This window comes from Oncorhynchus clarkii, chromosome 5 (assembly GCF_045791955.1).
Source record: "Oncorhynchus clarkii lewisi isolate Uvic-CL-2024 chromosome 5, UVic_Ocla_1.0, whole genome shotgun sequence".
Taxonomy (NCBI): Eukaryota; Metazoa; Chordata; class Actinopteri; order Salmoniformes; family Salmonidae; genus Oncorhynchus; species Oncorhynchus clarkii.
Window position 1 is genome coordinate 60,804,816 of NC_092151.1, and position 26,314 is coordinate 60,831,129.

Genomic DNA, 26,314 nt, shown 5'->3' on the forward strand with positions numbered 1-26,314 from the left:
ATTAGCAGTCCGTGCTTGAAAACCCACAAATATCGCTGAGTTAAAGCAGTTCTGCATGGAAGAGTGGGACAGAAATCCTCCACAGTGATGTGAGAGGCTGATCAATGAATGCAGAAAGTTGGTTGGTTTGGTTGGAGTCATTGCAGCTAAATGTTGCACAACCAGTTATTGAGTGTAAGGGGGCAATTACTCTTTCACACAGGGGCATTGGGTGTTACATAACTTTGTTTACAATATTAATGAAAAAAAGTATGTAATTGTTGTGTTATTTGTTCACTCAGGTTCCCTTTATCTAATATTAGGTTTTGGTTGAAGATCTGATAACATTTTGTGTAAAAAAATATGCAAAAATAGAGAAACTTTGAAAGAGGCAAATACTTTTTCACAGCACTGAATGTATTATATTTCTATGGTTGGTTGCCTTTTGCAGATTTAAAAATACAATCCTAGGAAAAACACACAGTTTGGAAGCAAAGGCCTACCACTGAAAAGAGAAGTCTGTAGAACCAATAGAAACAATGTTTTCTCAACAACTTCCAATTTGTAGCTAACAGAAGCATTGTTTTTCAAAGTAGCTCATCTTGAGATGGGCTATTGCCACGACGAGCGCATCGGCCATCACCGTGAGTAGCCTATAGGGCCAGATTAAGAAATCATAGGCCCCGGGGCTTTAGGTTCTTTTCGATTTGTGGTCAATTTACTGTTTAACAAAAAGTCCCTTTATAATAAAGCCATAAAAACATTTGCCATGTGGCATAGGCTACAGTTGAGTACATGCGTTTTTAGGATTTCCACACATGGAGAACATTTTTAGCAGCTTTTTAAAAATGCATTTCATGCAATTCTACGTCATTTACATGACAGAAGACGTTAATTGAATCTTTTTAATTTCACACAAATGGCCAAAATCAGTGGCTACTCTGACACTGACAAGCTGAGCTCAATGTGGTCTTCAATTCAAACATACAATAGCCAGGTCAATGAAGCAACACACAGATTGTACAATATTAGGAGGAAATATATACAGTATACAGTATATATATAACAATGGCTACAGTAGGCTACTAAATCAAATTTCCATTGGCACACTGACCTACCTAATGATGAAGATGAAGCCATAGGCTCAACTGTAGCCTATGCCACATGGCAAGCATTATTATGGCTTTATTATAAAGGGGCTTTTTCTTCAACAGTAAATTTACCCCAGCATCAAATTGCATCTTGGTGCACAGATTTGTTTACAGATCATGATGGTGTACTCGGAAGGGGGGGGGGGGGGGGGGGGGGGGCTCAAAAGTGTCACAAATGGAAATGAATGATGAGATTAAACAGGGGGGGAATATTTCTTAAACATTTCACTCAGTTTTCCAGCACATCATATAAAAATCTATTGTTGAACTGTCAAAGTATTCTGTTATTGCAAGAGATATTTAGGATCAGAATCTCAGCCATCCATAATAATAGGTGTTAACTGCTCCCCTCTCTGGTAAGTTTTCTCAGTGTTTGAGCACGATTTCCTCCATTGAAGCATATCCCAACTCACCGGCACATAAAGGCTCAGACAAGGGGCCGTCCCTCTCTAAATTGGGCATCTTTGTGGGTTTTGACTGGATGTGGAAGTCAAATAATATCTCCAATAAATCATGTCAGCTCTGAATAACACCCTGCGGGCCGCAGTCTGGCTGTGACACATCTGAGGGAAGCCTTTGTTACTTATTACCAGGGATATCTGACAGAAGTTTGCTGTACAATATCCAGCTGTTTTTAACAATATCATTCCACAGTAGGAGTGATATCCAGAAAAAAATATACAATTTGAGGCGGAACAATGTTAAATTGTGATACTGCATCACATTGCTAAAAAGCTAAATGAAATTGACCACACAAAAATCTAAATATATTTAACACAAATATATTCGATTGTTGGAGGAATAAGTGCAGTGAAATTATCAACGATTAAAATATTATCCACTCTGGAGGTTAAGGTCAGAGGTGAGGGTCAATTCAGCAGCTAGACACCATTGTCACGGATGATGTATTTTGTCAAATGGTGAATTAACTTTGAAAAAGCCCTTTCTTTTCTCCCACACTATATGATATACAAGACAAGTCAGTGGGAGAAATGAAAAGCTACAATTTTAATTAAAACATTTTGCTGGGATAATTTAAACGTGTGTTATTGGCTAAGGTGTGATTAAGGTGTGACTAAGGTGTGATTAATCACCGATAATAAAAAGACAAGATTTAAAACAAGAGTTTAATAATTTCATAAGCCAGTAACATTTGCCACACAGACAACAGAATAAAACATTTTGTATACAACTAAAAGTTCAAACCATGCATTCATAAGTGTTTTGTTGAAAAAAACATTTTCATACAAACCACACAACGTAAAATGAATACCAAACATTCAATCAATCTGATTTTTTTTTTTTAAACACAGAAATCACACTTTCCAAAAACAAAACGACCCAAACGTCCAACAGCATGACACCTGTACCTTTCCAACATGATCAGTGGCAATAGAGTATAAATAAGTAAATACATTTTTTTTTTTTTTAAACCGTTGACACTACAAAATCAGCAACACATTTCAGACCTAGGTTTAAGTTTTAGGCAAGATTTGTTCTAAGCCTACATCATCCTAAAAAGGGGCAATCTGCAGTTGCTACATAAAATGTTTCACTACATAAATTGTACCCATTGATTCTTGAAGAATATAACTTATTAATGCCTCATGAGCTCAGTTCAAGTGTTCTACCCCAATCAGAACCCAAATAAGCTTGTTTTACTCCAATGTTTGTAAACAAAGTATATAGAAAACTATATAGCCTCAAAACACAGTTAAAACTATCATTTTGATATCATGGATGGTCAGTCCTTGCAATCCATAGCTCTATCTATACATTAAAGAGTGGTTACATTTTCCCTCCCCATCCCTCAGCTTTTACCGAAACAGGGGCGGGGAAGGTGCTTCGTTATTGTTTCAACTGCTGATTGACGCTTTAAGTGTAAATGATTGTTTGGCAGCAAAACAAAACGCAGGAAATACTTTGTTCAAACAAATTCAACTGACAAACTTTGTTGGGACTGAAAGATGGTTGCTAATACAGGTAAGAGTTGCCAAATCCAGGCTGGGCTGGAGTGTTATTGAATGATACAGATAGCTGTTATCACCCGTCTACTATTTGGCAGAAAAAAAAGAGATATCTTATCATTGACTCAAAATCCCTGAGTTTCCAGGCACTTAGAATTCTTCACTGAATACCTCTATTAAAACACAGTAAAATATCCTCAGTGCTTTGTTTTAAAAGGTGGGTAACTAATGATTAAGGAGAATGGACGGTCGAGTGGTGATGACTGCTGAATAGACTGAACTCCACGGGTTCATTACAATCAGTACGGTACAGCAGAACTAAAGGACGAAAATAAATTAAGCATCAAGCACTTCTGAAATCAGCCTCTACTAGCAAACTAGGCTGGAAGTAGTGGTACCTTTTCCGACTAGAAACAGCTCATTTGCAACATTGCCTGATACTATATGATAAAATAAAAAATAAAAAAGTAACACTGGCTTCAAATGCATTTGTTAAAACAGAGAAATGTGATACATAGCAGTTGGACAGAATCCAGTCCACATTATACAGCATTTCATCATAGTCCTGGTCAAGGTCTAAGGGTCTGACTGGGCCCACAGGACAACAAGGTAGTAGTAGTAAGGTGTCAGCATGTCAGAAACCATCACATCCCTTTTGATATCGGTGACACCTTTGTTACAGTAACAGACAGGAGCACACATCCTGTCCATTTGTTGTATTGAGTTTGACCTGCCTGGAACACTGGCACGGTGTTAGCTAGAGATTATGGGTAGTGTAGTCCTCTTCAGTTCTGCATGAGGTACTGGTGGAAGTAAATGCCAAACAGGCTGCTGATGACTTGGCAGGCGGCCACCCACCAGGTGAGGAAGGCAAAGAGGCCTCTGAAGAAGAGGGGGGTGAGGACGGAGCGCAGGGCAGAGAAGCCCTCGGTTAGACGGGCCACCGTGGCCTGGATGTCCTCCTCCATGTCCTCCACCCCCTCTTCGTCCTCCTCCAGCCCTGGCAGGACGGGAGAGACCGTGGGCATTACCAGGGCAGGGGTCACCCCCGGAGCCTGCTCTGCGCCACTCCATGAGAAGTCACCTGAGATACAAAAAAGTCAGTAGGGACAAATGGGTGTTACAACGAGACATTTGAAAGGCACAACTGAAATACATTACATTTCCATGGATCAAGCATTGTGATGAAACTGTTGGTATATTATCATAACTCCATATTGTTAAATTATAGAATGCAGACTCTCAGCATTTACGTAGGGCCACCTAAGGCCTCGCTAAAAATCGGATGCGAATTTGTGGTTTGCGTACAGTTTAGCAGGCTGTTATAGCAGTGTACCAAAATACTTATGCTACTAGCTCCTAGCAACGCAGTCAAATGTCAAACAGCTAACATGTAAAGAAAAATACAACTACAAAAAAAGCAAGAAATCAAGAACGGCAGGATGAATCCAATTAACAACCCAAATAGCACTGAAGCAGTATCAAAATGCAATCTATGCAAATGTACATCAGTGGAATTTACACAACAGCTAAGAATGACATGCACAGCAGTAGATATATTAGTGAGATATGTGAAGAATCCAGTATATAAATAAATATGCAGTGTGTATAAATAATGAAAGTATTATTAGAACATAAGAAAAAGCGATGAATCATTCCCCCCCCCCCCTCAAAGCTAGTTGTTGCCATGTTAGGTACTGTACATGTCTTACCAAGGGCCTTCAGAGCCAGAGTAGAGAAGAGGATGAGTAGAACAGGGACCATGTACTGCAGGGTGACTATGGTCAGGTAGCAGAACACACGGGTCACCTGGAAGGACAACAACGTCAAAAGACTCATGGGTTTAAGGTCTCATCTGGTTCTCCAAACAACTCAAAATAATTGCTTTCACATGAAAACGTTGCCATTTAGATGTGTTGTCGGACCTTCCTCTGGATGTCGATGGCGGCAATGCGCCCCGCCTCCTTCTTCATCTGGTCCACCCACTTCTGGGAGAGGTTGAGGTAGGCTTGCATGTGGTAGCGGGTGAGGGCCAGCCTCAGGCAGCACAGAACCACCACTGTCCACAGACGAACACTGTCAAACACCGCGCTTGACATACTGGGAATATCACACACACACACACACACACACACACACACACACACACACACACACACACACACACACACACACACACACACACACACAGGAGATCTGTTAACACCTTGAGATGGAATCAGCACAAGGGTGCCAAATGGTCACATTGGTAATATTGGAGTCCAGGAAACAAACACACACTTACAGGGTGACTGAGGTCTTCCCCATTGGAGCGTTCCCCAGGAAATCCCTAGCAATGGGTTTGATCCACAACACGATCACCACCACTGGGGCCAGGAAGCTCATGTGCAACAACATTCTAAGGGAAGCAGAAAACAACACAACACCCAAACAGTAAGACATTACTAGTCAGTGGAACCAGTTGGTTATTTGGTTTCACAGTTAAATAAGTGTTTATGTGTTCTTACTGGATGAATGGGCGGTCTGAGTTCATCTGAACTGCGTCCAGGTGGGTCTGGGCTAGGCGGAGGCCAGGGAAGGCCAGCAAAGCACCAATAAAAGCACAGATGGCAGCCAGACCCAACTTCACAGTCAGCTTGGTCACAGGGACTCTGATGGGAGTCCAAATATAATAGCAAACATTAAAGGGGCACATTTGCCAACACAGATCACTAAAAGCATATTGTCGGTCAATGAATGACTGGCAACTATTCTATGGACCCAAGTTGTGATTTAAACTTTTGGAAGGAAAAAAAATTCAACTGTCCAACTAAAAGATACTTACGACCACTCAGCAAAGCCTTGATGTTTTGCGAAAACCTCAAGGTTGTCAAAAAGACTGTTAAAACCTGCAATACAAAACATGAAAAAGCCCAAACTGAAATGATAAAATTAACTAAATAAATGTGTTATACATAGCCTAATGGGGCGTGCCATAGTAGGGGTTAATGTAGTGCACATACCAGGCTCCAGGCCAAACTCCAGGTAGTCCTCTCTGACCACCAGCACCAGCATGGCCACCAGCAGAGACAGGAAGCCAAAGGCCAGGCACACCGAGCGCTCGCCTCCCTCGTCAGACCTGAAGTAGTGGCCCATCAGGGAGTGGAGGGTTTTCCTGTGAGAGTTAAGGGAAACACAGGGACAACCGGACAGTCCTTTGGAAACAAAACAGCTCCGATCAAGGAGCAGCACAATATTGATGCATCCGAGTATTTTTCTGGCACAGTACATGTTTGGGTTATTCATTTACCAGGGTCCCACTTTGTAGAAAGTGACTAACACAGTTCTTACATAATAACATTGGCAAGTACAGTGAGTACAACTTCAGTTAGTCTAAGTTGACATTGTAACATAGTACTTAGAGCTGTTTTCTTAGGAATAGTTCATAATATTACTTTAGCAAAATTGTAATACTATTGTGGGCTTCCAGAGCGAGGGTGAACTGAAGGATACAGGCAGCAGAGAACGGTCAGCACACACCAGATGGCCCCAATGTGGACCTCCTTGGCAGGGTCCACTACACAAAAGTAGCCCTCGGTGAAAAGGTAGATGCCCATGGCATACACTGCAAAGTCAATCAACCACTGGTACTCCAGGAAGAATCGCAGTACTGAGAAGGGGAAAGGAGAGGCAAAGCAGAAACATTGTAAGGAAAAGATAAGGCCTAAAATACAAAGCCAGCTAAGGCTTGGAGGGCATTTCAGTTTGCAGTAGTGGTGAAAAAACAGCTAGCTGGAGCTCGTCTGAGCGGTCGGCCACATCCTTTCCCCTATACAAGTCCATTCCTAATTGTAACACAAAGATTACCCCTATGATGTGTGTGTGTGTGTGTGTGCGCACAACTGTGTGGTGGGGATCAAGAGACAACTCTGGATATGGACACATCTGCCTTGTTCTAGCCTGACAGCCGGTAGCGAGTCAGAACCATAACAATCAGCATTACGTACTAGCGATGAGGGAATTCCCAGCCGAACGCTCAGACGAGCTCCAGCTAGCTGTTTTTTCAAGGTTCTTCGAATCGTTAGGATGCTGACCTGGCTACAGTGATGGCGTACCAGTGAGCTGTGAGGCCTTACACACCTCTCACATCCTACAGTCGTCCAAACCCAGCTCCAGGCCTCAGCGGTCAGGGAGTGACCACATTAGGGTTGGGCGATAACCAGATTTTTACGGAGACCTGCGTCATGTGCAGGAAGAGATCAGGAGGGCGTACTCACCACCGCGGGAGCACCATTTCTACCGCTACTCTCCTGACCGTCACCACTCTAGACCCCACCCAGGTTCACACTGTTCTGACTTAGGTTCCGGGACTTCTGCCTTAGAATGGAATATGACTGGGGGCCTAGCACTATGATCCCTGCCCTAATAGCCCCTAAGTTTGCTGCTCTGCCAAGCCATAAGCAACCTACCCAGATATGTCCTATGTTTGCTCCACCGTCAGGCCGGGGGCCCCTGCAGCTCCCTAGCCCACCAGGCTTATAGCCCCCGTAAGAGCTAAGCCCTAAGTTAGCTGCCCCATTTGCAGGTCTGCAGTCTCCTGCCTTAGTTGGTCGGCAGATGCCTAGACTGCTAGGTTTACAGCCTCCTGCCCTACTAGGCCCAAAGTTAACTGCATTGGGCTTGTTGTCTTCAAACCTATTCAGCCTGCAGATCCCTAGCTGGCCAGGCTTTCAGCCTCCTGACCTGCTAGGTCACAAGTTTCCTGTGCTAGGCCCTCAGTCTTTACCACCAGGTCCTCTTTGTACTAGTTGTACTAGGTCCGCTTTCTCCTGCCCTAGTCAGCCCTCAGTCCCTAGCCCATGTGAGTCATCAGGTTCCTACGCCGCTAGGCTCAGAGTTACCTAATCTACCAGTAGGCCCAAAGATCTACCACTCTCCCAGCTCTGTCGTTCTCCCTGGTAGGTCCAGGGTCAGTTCACCCTGGCAGGTCCAGGGTCAGTTCTCCCCGGCCGGCCCAACGTTATCAGTACTAGGCTCCCAGCCATCTGCCGTTCTAGTTTCGCTGTCTCCAGCTTTAGTTAGACCTCAGTCCACTGCTCCGCCAAGCTATAAGTTCTCTGCCCCACTAGGTCTGCAGCCTCTGCCCACAGTTGGTCCGCAACCCCCAGCCTTAGTCAGCAAGGAAACAGCTCAGTGCTACATGCCAAACCACTTGTCCTAGTTCTAGGCCCTGGGTCTCCTGTCCCCTTAGGCTCCGGGTTATCTGCTCCTCTAGGTGTGTAGTCCCTGCCTCTAGCCAGTTCGCAGCCTGTCTTGGCGCGAGGCTACAAGTTCCCTGCTCAGCTAGTTTTGTAGCCTCCCGCTATACCTGGCTTGCAGTCCTTAGTCTTAGTATTGGTTTCAAGTCCCCTGCACTGCTAGGCCCTCAGCCCCAGGGTGGCTGCTGTCTCCAGTTCTGGAGGGCCGCCGGCCTCCTGCACTGGATGACCCTCCGTTCAGTCGCAACTCAGAGACCACCTGACAGTCTCCGAGGCCTAGCCTGCACCTGCCTCCGGATCGTCTAACTTCGGTCTGTAACGTCTGAAGCGTTTGGCCTACACACTAATTAATATACAGTACTAGTCAAAAGTTTGGACACACTCATTCAAGGGTTTTTCTTAATTTTTTACTATTTTCTACATTTTAGAGTAATACTGAAGACATATGGAATCATGTAGTAACCAAAAAAGTGTTAAACAAATCTAAATACATTTGAGATGAGATTCTTCCAAGTTGCCACCCTTTGCCTTGTTGACAGCTTTGCACACTTCTTCTTTGAAGAATCTAAAACATATTTTGATTTGTTTAACACTTTTTTGGTTGCTACACGATTCCATGTGTGATTTAATAATTTTGAGGTCTTCACCATTATTATACAACGTAGAAAATAGTCAAGGAAAATCCTTGAATGAGTAGGTGTGTCCAAACTTTTGACTGGTACTATATATGGAGACTGTTTAATGCCAAAAATATGGGGTTAAATACATGTAAAAAATAATAATGTTTCCTGATCTTTCTTATCTCTCTCAAATATAGGAGAGACACTTCAGAACAAACTTATTTTTGATATACAGTGCCTTGCGAAAGTATTCGGCCCCCTTGAACTTTGCGACCTTTTGCCACATTTCAGGCTTCAAACATAAAGATATAAAACTGTATTTTTTTGTGAAGAATCAACAACAAGTGGGACACAATCATGAAGTGGAACGACATTTATTGGATATTTCAAACTTTTTTAACAAATCAAAAACTGAAAAATTGGGCGTGCAAAATTATTCAGCCCCTTTACTTTCAGTGCAGCAAACTCTCTCCAGAAGTTCAGTGAGGATCTCTGAATGATCCAATGTTGACCTAAATGACTAATGATGATAAATACAATCCACCTGTGTGTAATCAAGTCTCCGTATAAATGCACCTGCACTGTGATAGTCTCAGAGGTCTCGCAGAGAGCATCATGAAGAACAAGGAACACACCAGGCAGGTCCGAGATACTGTTGTGAAGAAGTTTAAAGCCGGATTTGGATACAAAAATATTTCCCAAGCTTTAAACATCCCAAGGAGCACTGTGCAAGCGATAATATTGAAATGGAAGGAGTATCAGACCACTGCAAATCTACCAAGACCTGGCCGTCCCTCTAAACTTTCAGCTCATACAAGGAGAAGACTGATCAGAGATGCAGCCAAGAGGCCCATGATCACTCTGGATGAACTGCAGAGATCTAAAGCTGAGGTGGGAGACTCTGTCCATAGGACAACAATCAGTCGTATATTGCACAAATCTGGCCTTTATGGAAGAGTGGCAAGAAGAAAGCCATTTCTTAAAGATATCCATAAAAAGTGTCGTTTAAAGTTTGCCACAAGCCACCTGGGAGACACACCAAACATGTGGAAGAAAGTGCTCTGGTCAGATGAAACCAAAATTGAACTTTTTGGCAACAATTCAAAACGTTATGTTTGGCGTAAAAGCAACACAGCTGAACACACCATCCCCACTGTCAAACATGGTGGTGGCAGCATCATGGTTTGGGCCTGCTTTTCTTCAGCAGGGACAGGGAAGATGGTTCAAATTGATGGGAAGATGGATGGAGCCAAATACAGGACCATTCTGGCAGAAAACCTGATGGAGTCTGCAAAAGACCTGAGACTGGGACGGAGATTTGTCTTCCAACAAGACAATGATCCAAAACATAAAGCAAAATCTACAATGGAATGGTTCAAAAATAAACATATCCAGGTGTTAGAATGGCCAAGTCAAAGTCCAGACCTGAATCCAATCGAGAATCTGTGGAAAGAACTGAAAACTGCTGTTCACAAATGCTCTCCATCCAACCTCACTGAGCTCGAGCTGTTTTGCAAGGAGGAATGGGAAAAAATGTCAGTCTCTCGATGTGCAAAACTGATAGAGACATACCCCAAGCAACTTACAGCTGTAATCGCAGCAAAAGATGGCGCCCAATTTTTCAGTTTTTGATTTGATAAAAAAGTTTGAAATATCCAATAAATGTCGTTCCACTTCATGATTGTGTCCCACTTGTTGTTGATTCTTCACAAAAAAATACAGTTTTATATCTTTATGTTTGAAGCCTGAAATGTGGCAAAAGGTCGCAAAGTTCAAGGGGGCCAAATACTTTCGCAAGGCACTGTATTTGGGGGACTATCTATGTGCTAATAGCAGTAAGACCCTAAATCATTTCAAATGGTTTAATATATATTTTTTTATAGTTCAAGGGGTTTTAAACTCAAAAAGCTAAATGATCCTTGATATGACCTTCTTAAAACAATTCCATATAGCTTAGTAGAACCCCCCCTCCCGTGGATTAGACAGGGTTTAGACTCTGACAAGTCCCCCAGTACAAACTTTTTCAAGTTGTTTGGATTTATATAAGAAATCCAAGGGCAGCTGTAAAAAAGGCCATGCCTGTGCACGGGACTTTCCCCACAGTCCCTTAAGGGTGGATCACTCTCCATCACAGCTGTCCATCACAGCCCTTCGTTTTCAGCCAATCAGCGGGCTTGGACACACAGGTAGACACTGCACCTGCACATTCTAGCTGACACAAGAACACAGGTTTTGGTGAACAAGTTACTTTACTACATTTGTATTTGTAGTACTGCTGTAATTATGCACCTAATTCCCTTGTATATTTAGGATGGCCTACAGCTGGTGGAAATTGTGTATATCATTATTGCATTGCTTGCATGAGTATTTATGCACAATATGTTAGTTTAGAAATTGTTATTTTATAGCTTGTAATGTTTGCACATCCTACCACTGCGCATTCATAGTTCGCACTAGTGCTATGCCATGGCGAGTTTCTAGAAGTTTCAGACGGTCCTCGAAGCTCGCGTGTGCAGAGTCTTATGTACGACTCTGTAGGACCAGAGACAGACCAGATAAGATCTACATCAGGCCAGAGAGATGGGGCTATAAATCGTGCCTGTCCGAGTTATTAGTTCGCTCTCTGCTATGTGTGTATGTAATGCCATTATGTAAAGATCCTGTTTTATTGCTACAGTATAGTAGATCTTATCTGGTCTGTCTCTGGTCCCACAGAGTCGTACATCAGACTGTGCAAGTGCGAGCTTCGAGGACCGTCTCTGAAACTTCTATCAGGTTCTAGAAACCTGCCATGGCATAAGAAACTATGAATGCGCAGTGGTAGAATGTGCATACACTACAAGCTATACTATAATAATTTCTAAACAAACATATTGTGCGTAAATACTTAGTGCCTTGCGAAAGTATTCGGCCCCCTTGAACTTTGCGACCTTTTGCCACATTTCAGGCTTCAAACATAAAGATATAAAACTGTATTTTTTTGTGTAGAATCAACAACAAGTGGGACACAATCATGAAGTGGAACGACATTTATTGGATATTTCAAACTTTTTTAACAAATCAAAAACTGAAAAATTGGGCGTGCAAAATTATTCAGCCCCCTTAAGTTAATACTTTGTAGCGCCACCTTTTGCTGCGATTACAGCTGTAAGTCGCTTGGGGTATGTCTCTATCAGTTTTGCACATTGAGAGACTGAACTTTTTTCCCATTCCTCCTTGCAAAACAGCTCGAGCTCAGTGAGGTTGGATGGAGAGCATTTGTGAACAGCAGTTTTCAGTTCTTTCCACAGATTCTCGATTGGATTCAGGTCTGGACTTTGACTTGGCCATTCTAACACCTGGATATGTTTATTTTTGAACCATTCCATTGTAGATTTTGCTTTATGTTTTGGATCATTGTCTTGTTGGAAGACAAATCTCCGTCGCAGTCTCAGGTCTTTTGCAGACTCCATCAGGTTTTCTGCCAGAATGGTCCTGTATTTGGCTCCATCCATCTTCCCATCAATTTGAACCATCTTCCCTGTCCCTGCTGAAGAAAAGCAGGCCCAAACCATGATGCTGCCACCACCATGTTTGACAGTGAGGATGGTGTGTTCAGCTGTGTTGCTTTTACGCCAAACATAACGTTTTGCATTGTTGCCAAAAAGTTCAATTTTGGTTTCATCTGACCAGAGCACCTTCTTCCACATGTTTGGTGTGTCTCCCAGGTGGCTTGTGGCAAACTTTAAACAAAACTTTTTATGGATATCTTTAAGAAATTGCTTTCTTCTTGCCACTCTTCCATAAAAGGCCAGATTTGTGCAATATATGACTGATTGTTGTCCTATGGACAGAGTCTCCCACCTCAGCTGTATATCTCTGCAGTTAATCCAGAGTGATCATGGGCCTCTTGGCTGCATCTCTGATCAGTCTTCTCCTTGTATAAGCTGAAAGTTTAGAGGGACGGCCAGGTCTTGGTAGATTTGCAGTGGTCTGATACTCCTTCCATTTCAATATTATCGCTTGCACAGTGCTCCTTGGGATGTTTAAAGCTTGGGAAATCTTTTTGTATCCAAATCCGGCTTTAAACTTCTTCACAACAGTATCTCGGACCTGCCTGGTGTGTTCCTTGTTCTTCATGATGCTCTCTGCGCTTTTAACGGACCTCTGAGACTATCACAGTGCAGGTGCATTTATACGGAGACTTGATTACACACAGGTGGATTGTATTTATCATCATTAGTCATTTAGGTCAACATTGGATCATTCAGAGATCCTCACTGAACTTCTGGAGAGAGTTTGCTGCACTGAAAGTAAAGGGGCTGAATAATTTTGCACGCCCAATTTTTCAGTTTTTGATTTGTTAAAAAAGTTTGAAATATCCAATAAATGTCGTTCCACTTCATGATTGTGTCCCACTTGTTGTTGATTCTTCACAAAAAAATACAGTTTTATATCTTTATGTTTGAAGCCTGAAATGTGGCAAAAGGTCGCAAAGTTCAAGGGGGCCGAATACTTTCGCAAGGCACTGTATGCAAGTGATGTAATAATGATATACAGTGGCAAGAAAAAGTATGTGAACCATTTGGAATTTCTGCATGAATTGGTCATGAAACTTGATCTGATCTTCATCTAAGTCACAACAATAGACAAACAGTCTGCTTATACTAATATCACACAAACAATTATATGTTTTCATGTCTTGATTGAACACACTGTGTAAACATTCACAGTGTAGGGTGGGAAAAGTATGTGAACCCTTGGATTTAATAACTGGTTGACCCTCAATTGGCAGCAATAAACTCAACCAAACGTTTTCTGTAGTTGCGGACCAGACCTGCACAACAGTCAAGAGGAATTTTGGAGCAGTGATCTTTACCAAACTGTTTCAGTTCAGTAATATTCTTAGGATGTCTGGTTTGAACCGCTCGAGGTCATGCCACAGCATTTTAAATCGGGTTGAGGTCAGGACTCCAAATGGGCCACTCCAGAAGACGTATTTTCTTCTGTTGAAGCCATTCTGTTGTTTGATTAACTTCTGTGTTTTGGGTCGTTGTCTTGTTGCATCACCCAACTTCTGTTGAGCTTCAATTGGTGGACAGATAGCCTTACATTCTCCTGCAAAATGTCTTAATAAACTTGGGAATTCATTTTTCAGCCGATGATAGCAAACTGTCCAGGCCCTGAGGCAGCAAAGCAGCCCCAAACCATGATGCTCACTCCACCATACTTTACAATTGGAAAGAGGTTTTGATGTTGGTGTGCTGTGTCTTTTTTCTCTCCACACACAGTGTTGTGTGTTCCTTCTAAACTCAACTTCAGTTTAATCTGGCCACAGAATATTTTCCAGAAGGGCTGTGGAACATCCAGGTGCTCTTTTGCGAACTTCAGACGTGCAGCAATGTTTCTTTTGGACAGCAGTGGCTTCATCCGTGGTGTCCTCCAATGAACACCCTTCTTGTTTAGTGTTTTACGTATTGTAGACTCATCAACAGAGATGTTAGCATGTTCCAGAGATTTCTGTAAGTCTTTAGCTGACTCTAAGATTCTTAACCTCATTGAGCATTCTGCGCTGTGCTTTTGCAGTCATCTTTGCAGAACAGCCAGGAGAGTAGCAACAGTGCTGAAATTTCTCCATTTATAGACAATTTGTCTTACCGTGGACTTCTGAAAATCAAAGCTTTTAGAGATACTTTTGTAACCCTTTCCAGCTTCATGCAAGTCAACAATTCTTAGTCTTAGGTCTTCTGAGATGTCTTTTGTTCGAGGCATGGTTCACATCAGGCAATGTTTCTTGTGAATAGCAAACTCAAATTTTGTGTGTTTTTTATAGGGCAGGGCAGCTCTAACCAACATCGCCAATCTCGTCTCATTGATTGGACTCCAGGTTAGCTGACTCCTGACTCCAATTAGCTTTTGGATAAGTCATTACCCTAGGGGTTCACATACATTTTCCAACCTACACTGTGAATATTTAAATGATGTATTCAATATAGACAAGAAAAACACAATAATTTGTTTGTTATTCGTTTATGCACACTGTGTTTGTCTATTGTTGTGAGATGAAGATAAGATCAAATTTTATGACAAATTTATGCAAAACTCCAGGTAATTCCAAAGGGTTCATACTTTTTCTTGCCACTGTACACAATATGCACCAGCAGTAGGCCATCTGAAATATTCAAGGGAATTAGGTGCAGGATAACAATAGAGCTACAATACAGACCTATAAACTAAACAGCTAAGCATTACTAAACAGCATAAAATCCCCAGTCGTAGACCCCACAACTTACTTTCCTGGATGCACGCACAATGTTCCTTGAGTAAACAGTAAACTAGGTCACCAGCCAAAACTTGTGTACTCTTCTTGTGACATCGATAAAACTCTGAGCAAAACGGGCCGATCAGGGAGCCTTGTGAGAATTTGTCGGTGAGTGGGTAACCCACCTCTACCATGAGTTAAATTAGCCAACGTGCAATCACTGGAAAATAAACTGAATGATCTTCGTTCGAGACCATCTTACCAACAGGACATTAAAAATGTTAATATCTTACATTTCAACGAGTCGTGGCTGAACGACGACACGCAAAATATACCGCTGGCTTGGTTATCCGTGCATCGGCAGGACAGAACAGCTACGTCTGGTAAGACGAGCGGTGGGGGAGTGTGTCTATTTGTCAATAACAGCTAGTGCGCAACGTCTAATATTAAGGTAGTCTCGAGGTATTGCTCACCTGAGGTAGAGTACATCATGATAAGCTGTAGACCACACTATCTACCAAGAGTTTACATCTATATATTTCGTAGCTGTCTATTTACCACCACAATGCTGGTGCTGGCACGAAGACGTACAGCTTGTTGAGTGCAAAGGCCATAAGCAAACAGGAAAATGCTATTCAGAAGCGACGCACCTAGTGGCCGGGGACTTTAATACCGGCAAACTTGTGTCCGTTTTACTTAATTTCTACCTGCATGTCACATGGGCAACCATAGAGGGAAAAAAACTATTGTTCACCTTTACTCCACACAGAGATGCATACAAAGCTCTCTCCCTCACCCTCCATTTGGCAAATCTGACCATAACACTCCTGATTCCTGGTCACAAGCAAAAACTAAAGCAAGAAGTACCAGTAACTTGCTCAATACAGAAGTGGTCAGATGACGCGGAAGCTACACTACAGGACTGTTTTGCTAGCACAGTACACGCTGATTCGGTGAGCGAGTTTATTAGCAAGTGCACCAGTGATGTTGTACCCACGGTGACAATTAAAACCTTCCCCAACCAGAAACCGTGGATTGATAGCAGCATTCGCGCAAAACTGAAAGCACGAACCACTGCTTTTAATCATGGCAAGGCAACCAGAAACATGACCGAAGACAAACAGTGTAGCTATTCCATCCGCAAGGCAATCAAACAAGCTAAGCGTCCATATAGAGACAAAGTAGAGTCGCAATTCAACGGCTCAGACATGAGACGTATGTGGCAGGGTCTACAGTCAATCACGAATTACAAAAAGAAAACCAGCCCCGTCGCAGACACCGATGTCTTGCTCCCAGACAAACTAAACAACTTCTTTGCTCGCTTTGAGGACAATACAGTGCCACGGACAAGGCCCGCTACCAGAATCTGCGGGCCCTCCTTCACCGCAGCCAACGTGAGTAAAACATTTAAAAGTGTTAACCCTCGCAAGGCTGCCGACCCAGACGGCGTCCCTAGCCACGTCCTCAGAGCATGCGCAGACCAGCTGGCTGGTGTGTTTACAGATATATTCAATCAATCCATATCCCAGTCTGCTGTTCCCACATGCTTCAAGAGGGCCACCATTGTTCCTGTTCCCAAGAAAGCTAAGGTAACTGAGCTAAACGACTATCGCCCCGTAGCACTCACTTCCGTCATCATGAAGTGCTTTGAGAGACCAGTCAAGGATCATATCACCTCCACCCTACCTGACACCCTAGACCCACTCCAATGTGCTTACCACCCCAATAGGTCCACAGACGACACAGTCGCAATCACACTGCCCTAACCCATCTGGACAAGAGGAATAGCTATGTAAGAATGCTGTTCATCGATTACAGCTCAGCATTTAACACCATAGTGCCCTCCAAACTCGTCATTAAGCTCGAGACCCTAGGTCTCAACCCCGCCCTGTGCAACAGGGTCCTGAGCTTCGACGGGCAACCTCCAGGTGGTGAGGGTAGGAAACAACATCTCCATCCCACTGATCCTCAACACTGTTGCCCCACAAGGGTGCATTCTCAACCCTCTCCTGCTCACCCATGACTGCGTGGCCATGCACGCCTCCAACTCAATCATCAAGTTTGCAGACGACACTAGTGTTAGGCTTGATTACCAACAACGAAGAGACGGCCCACAGGGAGGAGGTGAGGGCCCTCTGAGTGTGGTGTCAGGAAAATAACCTCACACTCAACGTCAACAAAACAAAGGAGATGATCGTGGACTTCAGGAAACAGCAGAGGGTGCACCCCCCTATCCACGTCGACGGTACAGTAGTGGAGATGTACAATCGAGAGCATCCTGTCGGGCTGTATCACCGGCTGGTACGGCAACTGCATCGCCCACAACCGTAAGGCTCCCCAGAGGGTAGTGAGGTCTGCACAACGCATCACCGGGGGAAAACTACCTGCCATCCAGGACACCTACACCACCTGATGTCACAGGAAGGCCATAAAGATCATCAAGGACAACAACCACCCGAGCCACTGCCTGTTCACCCCGCTATCATCCAGAAGGCAAGGTCAGTATAGGTGCATCAAAGCAGGGACCGAGAGACTGAAAAACAGCTTCTAGCTCAAGGCCATCAGACTGTTAAACAGCCACCACTAACATTGAGTGGCTGCTGCCAACATACTGACTCAACTCCAGCCACTTTAATAATTAAAAATTGGATGTAATAAATGTATCACTAGTCACTTTAAACAATGCTACTTTATATAATGTTTACATATCCTACATTACTCATCTCATATATACAGTTGAAGTCGGAAGTTTACATACACTTAACCTGTTAGAGCTCTAGGGGCGCTATTTCATTTTTGGATAAAAAACGTTCCCGTTTTAAGCGCGATATTTTGTCACGAAAAGATGCTCGACTATGCAAATTCTTGACAGTTTTGGAAAGAAAACACTCTGAAGTTTCAGAATCTGCAAAGATTTTGTCTGTAAGTGCCCCAGAACTCATTCTACAGGCGAAACCAAGATGATGCATCAGCCAGGAATTAGCAGAATTTCTGAAGCTCTGTTTTCCATTCTCTCCTTATATGGCTGTGATTGCGCAACGAATGAGCCTACACTTTCTGTCGTTCGCCCAAGGTCTTAGCAGCATTGTGACGTATTTGTAGGCATATCATTGGAAGATTGACCATAAGAGACTACATTTTCCAAGTGTCCGCCTGGTGTCCTGCGTCGAATTCGGTGCGCAATTGCCAGCTGCTTCTACTTTACCATTTGATTCAGGGGAGAAAGCATGTGTCCAAGAACGATGTATCAATGAAGAGATATGTGAAAAACACCTTGATGATTGATTCTAAACAACGTTTGCCATGTTTTCAGTCGATATTATGGAGTTAATTTGGAAAAAAGTTCGCGTTTTGAGGACTGAATTTTCGGATTTTTTTTGGTAGCCAAATGTGATGTATAAAACGGAGCTATTTCTAATACACAAGGAATCTTTTTGGAAAAACTGAGCATCTGCTATCTAACTGAGAGTATCCTCATTGAAAACATCAGAAGTTCTTCAAAGGTAAATGATTTTATTTGAAGGCTTTTATGTTTTTGTTAATGTTGCGTGCTGGATGCTAACGCTAATGCTAACGCTAAATGCTAACGCGAAATGCTAACGCTAGCTAGCTACTTTTACACAAATGATTGTTTTCCTATGGTTGAGAAGCATATTTTGAAAATCTGAGATGACAGTGTTGTTTACAAAAGGCTAAGCTTGAGAGATGGCATATTTATTTCATTTCATTTGCGATTTTCATAAATAGTTAACGTTGTGTTATGCTAATGAGCTTGCTGATAGATTTACACAATCCTGGATACAGGGGTTTTTTCATAGCTAAACGTGATGCAGAAAACGGAGCGATTTGTCCTAAACAAATAATCTTTCAGGAAAAACTGAACATTTGCTATTTGAGAGTCTCCTCATTGAAAACATCTGAAGTTCTTCAAAGGTAAATGATTTTATTTGAATGCTTTTCTGTTTTTTTGTGTAAATGTTGCCAGCTGAATGCTAATGCTAAATGCTACGTTAGCCATCAATACTGTTACACAAATGCTTGTTTTGCAATGGTTGAGAAGCATATTTTGAAAATCTGAGATGACAGTGTTGTTAACAAAAGGCTAAGCTTGAGAGCTAGCATATTTATTTCATTTCATTTGCGATTTTCATGAATAGTTAACGTTGCGTTATGGTAATGAGCTTGAGTCTGTATTCACGATCCCGGATCCGGGATGGGGAGATCAGAAAGGTTAAGTTGGAGTCATTAAAACTCGTTTTTCAACCACTCCACAAATGTCTTATTAACAAACTATAGTCTTGGCAAGTCAGTTTGGACATCTACTTTGTGTATGACACAAGTAATTGTTCCAACAATTGTTTACAGACAGATTATTTCACTGTATCACAATTACAGTGGGTCAGAAGTTAATCAACGCTAAGTTGATTGTGCCTTTAAACAGCTTGGAAAATTCCAGAAAAGAATGTCATGGCTTTAGAAGCTTCTGATAGGCTAATTGACATCATTTAAGTCAATTGGAGGTGTATCTGTGGATGTATTTCAAGGCCTACCTTCAAACTCAGTGCCTCTTTCCTTGACATCATAGGAAAATCAAAAGAAATCAGCAAAGACCTCAGAAAAAAATTGTAGACCTCCACAAGTCTGGTTCATCCTTGGGAGCAATTTCCTAACGCCTGAAGGTACCACGTCCATCTGTACAAACAATAGTACGCAAGTATAAACTCCATGGAACCACGCAGCCATCATACCGCTCAGGAAGGAGAAGCGTTCTATCTCCTAGAGATTAACGTACATTAGTGGGAAAAATGCAAATCAATCCCAGAACAACAGCAAAGGACCTTGTGAAGATGCTGGCGGAAACGGGTACAAAAGTAACTATATCCACAGTAAAACGAATCCTATATCGACATAACCTGAAGGCCGCTCAGCAAGGAAAAAGCCACTGCTCCAAAACCGCCATAAACAAGCCAAACTACTGTTTGCAACTGCACATGGGGACAAAGATCGTACTTTTTGGAGAAATGTCCTCTGGTCTGATGAAACAAAAATAGAACTGTTTGGCCATAATGACCATTGTTATGTTTCGAGGAAAAAGGGGGAGGCTTGCAAGCCGAAGAATACCATCCCAATCGTGAAGCACGGGGGTGGCAGCATCATGTTGTGGGGGTGCTTTGCTGCAGGAGGGACTGGTGCACTTCACAAAATAGATGGCATCACGAGGAAAGAAAATTATGTGGATATATTGAAGCAACATCTCAAGACATCAGTCAGGAAGTTAAAGCTTGGTCACAACTGGATCCTGGACTTTCTGACGGCCTCCACTGGTGGTAAGGGTAGGCAACAACACATCTGAAACGCTGATCGTCAACACGGGGGCCCCTCAGGGGTGCGTGCTTAGTCCCCTCCTGTACTCCCTGTTCACCCACGACTGGAAGGTCTGATCACAGACAACAATGAGACAGCCTATCGGGAGGAGGTCAGAGACCTGGCAGTGTGGTGCCAGGACAACAACCTCTCCCTCAATGCGACCAAGACAAAAGGAGCTTATCGTAGACTTCAGGAAAAGGAGGGTCTACCACACCCCCATTCACATCGACGGGGCTGTAGTGGAGAGGGTCTAGAGTTTCAGATAACTTGGTGTCCACATCACCAACAAACTATAATGGTCCAAACACACCATGACAGTCGTGAAGAAGACCAGTTGCATCACCGCCTGGTATGGCAACTGCTTGGCATCTGACCGTAAGGCACTACAGACTGTTACGGATACAAGTATCCTGTGTGTGTATCCTGTGTGTGTTTCTTTTCTCTCCGTCTCCCCTCACAGGTGAAAATCATCACTCCCCAATCAGTCAACAATCAACCCATCAATCAGAAGACACACCTCCTCCTGTTTCCTACCCTATCACAGTTCCTTCCCCATGGTTTAAAAACCCCATCATTTGTTTGCTCTAGAGCTCAATCTCTTTGTAATGCCATGTTGGTAGATCTCTGTTCTTTATAGATTTCAGTAGCTCAATCTCTTTGTAAATGCCATGTATGTAGATCTCTCTCTTTGCGTCTTAACCTCTTTGTTTGAGCACCTCCAAATCACTTTGTCATCTCCTGTGAGTATTGTTTTGGTTATGGTGTTTGTTTGTTGCTGGTGGGAAAAGGGGGAAACCAAGACAAGTCGCCCATGGGCATACACTACCCGTAGGTGAACTTTGTTAAATACACTAGTTAGAACTGGGCGGACCACCCACTGTATTTTTGGTTAGTTAGTTAGCTGTTGTTGAAATAGGCTAGTCTAGCTTAGGGGTGTTTTGAATACTTATTGTTTCTTTCCTTGGGTCCAGCTCAGCCCCTTTTCCTGCTCCCCCCATTACCGTGTGTTTATAAATAAACCCTGAGTTTGACGGTATTATTTTGGTTGTCGTGGTTATTTCGTTCACACTTTGTCACAATTATAATTTACATGAGTTATGTTACGGGTCTCACTACCACCCCCCCCTAGACTGTCGGGCCAAAAGGGATTTGTAACACAGACGATAGTGCGTAAGGCCCAGTACATCACTGGGACCAGGCTTCCTGTCATCCTGGACCTATATACTAGGCGGTGTCAGAGGAAGGCCCCAAAAATTGTCAAAGACTCCAGTCACCAAAGTCATACTGTTCTCTCGGCACGGCAAGGGGTACCAGAGCGCCAAGTCTAGGTCCAAAAGACTCCTTAACAGCTTCTACCCCCTAAGACTGCTGAATAATTAATACATTGGCCACCCAGACAATTTATATTGACACCCCCCCCCCCCCCCCCTTTCTTTTTACACTGCTGTTTATTATCTATGCATAGACACTTTACCCCAAACTACATGTGCAAACTACCTCGACTAACCTGTACCCCCGCACACTGTCTCAGTACCGGTACCCTCTGTGTATATAGCCTTATTGTTATTTTATTGTGTTACTTTTTATTTTATTACTTAAGTGTATTTAGTAAATACTTTCTTAACTCTATTTCTTGAATTGTTGGTTAAGGGCTTGTAAGTAAGCATTTCACAGTAAGGTCTACACAATATATATTCGGCGCATGTGACAAATACAATTTGATTTGATCTTTGATTGTCCGAAAATTATGGGCTATGATTGACAGCTAAGATGGAGAGATAGCCACCCTAAAAGGATTGTGGGGAAAGTCCCGTGCACAGGCATGGCCTTTTTTTTTTTACATGTGGTACTTTTGTTTATTTACCAAGGGCATCAAGGACGCCGACTGGAGCTTTTTCTAAGTGAAGGTCAATGTCCTTGGGAACTGTGAGAGGCTTGCTGTCCCCATTCTGTCTCCTACAAAACAGAAGTAGTCAGCAAACATTTCCTTTAACAGCCAGTCTACCACCATAAGAGTGATACAAAGGCAGCAGACACCAGTTGTACTGTATCATCATGCCCCCTCCCACCTGTGCCCAGCTCACACCTGTCTCTCTTGCTGGGCTTGCTGGGCATCTGTTTTCCAGCTAGGGCACACAGCTCTCCCTCAGAGGGGTGTTTGAACCGGAAAAGACTGAAAGGATAAAATTAGATTTGTTAAAAAAATCTATACACACCCCAAGTAAGTTATTAGCTAGTAGTAGGGTCACAGTTGTTCTTTCAAATAAATGGCCCCTGATAAGGTCTAAGAGTTTATCATGGCCTTATGATCATACCAGGAATGTCAAACCCTTACCATGAAGTCAACATTACCAAGACATAGCTACACCCCATCTCCAAAGCCACTTCTGTATATGACATTTGTGTACATGACTTTACCTGCCATTGCACAGGAGCCAGCGAGCAAATGAACAGTGTGGAGCCATTCTCTGCATGATGCTAGCAGCCAGCAAGCTGACCACCAACTGCACTCCAATCAGCGCCTGGTCAGTGAGAGAGAACGCACACACACTTGGTTAATCAAACTAAAGTACAAAAATGTGTTAACCCAACTTTTATAGACAGCCAACATGGAATTTCCAGATACATTTTTCATCTGACACATCAGCTGCTATGCATTTCAAAGGAGTCGCTACTAACGTTACATCTGCCAAAGGGTGGGGGGCGCACTCCCTACCGTGTCAGTCATTCAACTTTTCAACGAAGAAACCAAATCCTCTACAGCCAATGAAATAAATTGCCCAAGATAGCCACTATACCTCCTGTCGTGGCTGTGAAGGTTTAAGTTAACCATCCATGATAGCAGCCCAAGCAAGCTAGCTAACTTATTGTGCAACGTGTACATAACTAGTAAAATGAATGGAAAGGGCAATTTATGCTGCTAGCTAACTTCAAACTGACACCCAGCCAGCTATCAACTTACAGGGAACCTATAGCTAGCTAACTTCGTTACTTTACAGGTAGTTGATCATGCTAAGCTAGCTAGCTAGGCTAACAATTTTGTAGTCAAATACGTGTAACAGTGGCTAAAAGCTAGCTACAGGCATTAGCTAGCGAAGCTTTACATGCTGGGTACAAGTGGCTACAGCAAAAGATTTAGCTACTCACCATCTCTTCAATTATCCGAAGTTTTTTTCGTAGTGTTAGCTACACACGCGTGTAGGTAGCTTTCAGTGTCTTGACAGCTGATGACATGTGAAACTCGGGCTGCATTCAGTACATAAAAGCGTAATAGAACGTTTCATTTGAACCAAAACGGGGCTGTACACTAGGAGAGCGTACGTATCTCAAAGTCTGTTCAGGAACGTAAAAGAACGTTTTGGGAAAACGTGTGTTCAATACAAACTGTTCCGCAACGTAGCAAGCGGTCATGCTAATTGAACGCACCCCCGGATTTGGGTTCCACGATCCTCAGAAAGACAAGCGTTTTCATTGGATCGAGAAGCCTGTTGACGATTTAATTGGATACCCTTATAAAATATTTAAAAAAAATTGGAAGATTTCCAGTAAAAATATTCCTCGGTCACAATGGCTGTGTTCGAGAGCATCAAAACCGTGATGTATCTTGGGTAAATTGTGACTGACTGATCTTCAAATAATATTGAGTAGTTATTTAGACTGCAAGGTGATTTGTAGATCAGTCAGTCTCGACTCTCATTTCAACTCGGCTACAAGGTCGAACGCACCCAATAACAATAATCATGTATTTTCTCATGGAGAAAATCAATTGTTTCACCTGCTTAGCAATAAAAAGCAGTGGTGGAAAAAGTACCCAGTCGTCATACTTGAGTAAAAGTAAAGATACCTTAATAGAAAATGACTCAAGTAAAAGTGAAAGTCACCCAGTAAATTACTATTTGAGTAAAAGTCCAAAGTGTTTGGTTTCAGATATACTTCAATATCAAAAGTTGCTAAAATATACTTAAGTATCAAAGTATAAATTATTTCAAATGTGTTATACTAAGGAAACCAGACGGCACCTTTTTCTTATTTTTATTTACATATAGCCAGGGGGACACTAACACTCAGACATCATTTACAAACGGAGCATGTGTATTTAGTGAGTCCGTCAGATCAGAGGCAGTACGGGTGACCAGGGATGTTCTCTGTTTAGTGAGTCCGTCAGATCAGAGGCAGTACGGATGACCAGGGATGTTCTCTGTTTAGTGAGTCCGTCAGATCAGAGGCAGTACGGGTGACCAGGGATGTTCTCTGTTTAGTGAGTCCGTCAGATCAGAGGCAGTACGGATGACCAGGGATGTTCTCTGTTTAGTGAGTCCGTCAGATCAGAGGCAGTACGGATGACCAGGGATGTTCTCTGTTTAGTGAGTCCGTCAGATCAGAGGCAGTACGGGTGACCAGGGATGTTCTCTTGATAAGTGCTTGAATTGGACCATTTTCCTGTCCTGCTAAGCAGTCAAAATGTAATGTGCACTTTTGGGTGTCAGGGAAAATGTTTTGAGTAAAAAGTACATAATTGTCTTTAGGAATGTAGTGGAGTAAAACTAAAAGTTGTCAAAAAATATAAATAGTAAAGTACAGATGCCCTAAAAGACTACATAAGTAGTACTTTAAAGTATTTTTACTTAAATACTTTACACCACTGATAAAAAAAATATTTTTTTAGAGATACTGTATCATAAAGCTAAGTACATGTAGCATACATGAACAGCTGTTCAAGCCAATCACACTGGGCTTATTATTGTGGGAGAATCAAAAAATCTTGGTGTCATAGTGTGCTCCAACATATGGAGTTTGTCTATATTCTGAAATACACATTTTCAAATAAATTTATAAAAAATTTAAAATATTAATATCTCAGAAATACTCTTTTTGAGTTTGTTTATTTTAAGACATATTGTTTGGAACAATATACTCTACAAGTATATTACATTTCCAAAGTTGGCTTTATGCTAATTCTAAGGTTATGATACATTTTAAGAGCACCGCCAACAGTGACTGGTACATGGATTCAAAGGGAACTCCCTCTGCTCGTGATTTGCTGGATGTGCAATCCTAAAGGAGGACTGTGATTCATTGCCTATAATGTCCATTTCTATGTATAAAATGTGTCATATCATTAAAAGTACCAGAGAGCCCACTCTGGAAATGTGATGTGTTTGAAGACTATATTGTTACAAACAATTTGTCTAAAAATAAGCAAAATCAGAAAGGGTAGTTTTGATATATACATATACACATGTTTTAATGTTGAATAAAATAATGGAAAATGTTGTATTTCAGAATCTAGACATTCTCCATACATTACCGGTCAAAAGTTTTAGAACACCTACTCATTCAAGGGTTTTTCTTTATTTTTTACTCTTTTCTACATTGTAGAATAATAGTGAAGAAGTCAAAACTATGAAATAACACATATGGAATCATGTAGTAACCAAAGAAGTGTTAAATAAATCTAAATATATTTGAGATTTGAGATTCTTCAAAGTAGCCAACCTTTGCCTTGATGACAACTTTGCACACTCTTGGCATTCTCTCAACCAGTTTCACCTGGAATGCTTTTCAATAATCTTGAAGGAGTTCCCACATATGTTGAGCACTTGCTGGCTGCTTTTCCTTCACTCTGCAGTCCGACTCATCCCAAACCATCTCAATTTGGTTGAGGTTGGGGGATTGTGGAGGCCAGGTCATCTGATGCAGCACTCCATCACTCTCCTTCTTGGTCAAAGAAGTTAGAGCACAGTATAAGGAG

The 26,314-nt window shown here is 42.4% G+C and overlaps 1 protein-coding gene across 1 annotated transcript; it reads right to left on the minus strand.

The window, feature by feature from the left end:
• Positions 1-2,238: 2,238 nt before the first annotated feature.
• On the minus strand, positions 2,239-23,998 carry LOC139409140 (transmembrane protein 161A). The gene is made up of 12 exons (XM_071153894.1): positions 23,710-23,998; positions 22,981-23,084; positions 22,649-22,735; positions 22,427-22,518; positions 6,590-6,746; positions 6,100-6,251; positions 5,922-5,985; positions 5,605-5,748; positions 5,382-5,495; positions 5,023-5,197; positions 4,810-4,906; positions 2,239-4,181 (listed from the first exon to the last, which is right to left on the minus strand). The coding sequence occupies exons 1-12, from the start codon at positions 23,710-23,712 to the stop codon at positions 3,883-3,885; spliced, it is 1,488 nt and encodes a 495-aa protein (XP_071009995.1). The 5' UTR covers positions 23,713-23,998; the 3' UTR covers positions 2,239-3,882.
• Between the last annotated feature and the right edge of the window lie 2,316 nt (positions 23,999-26,314).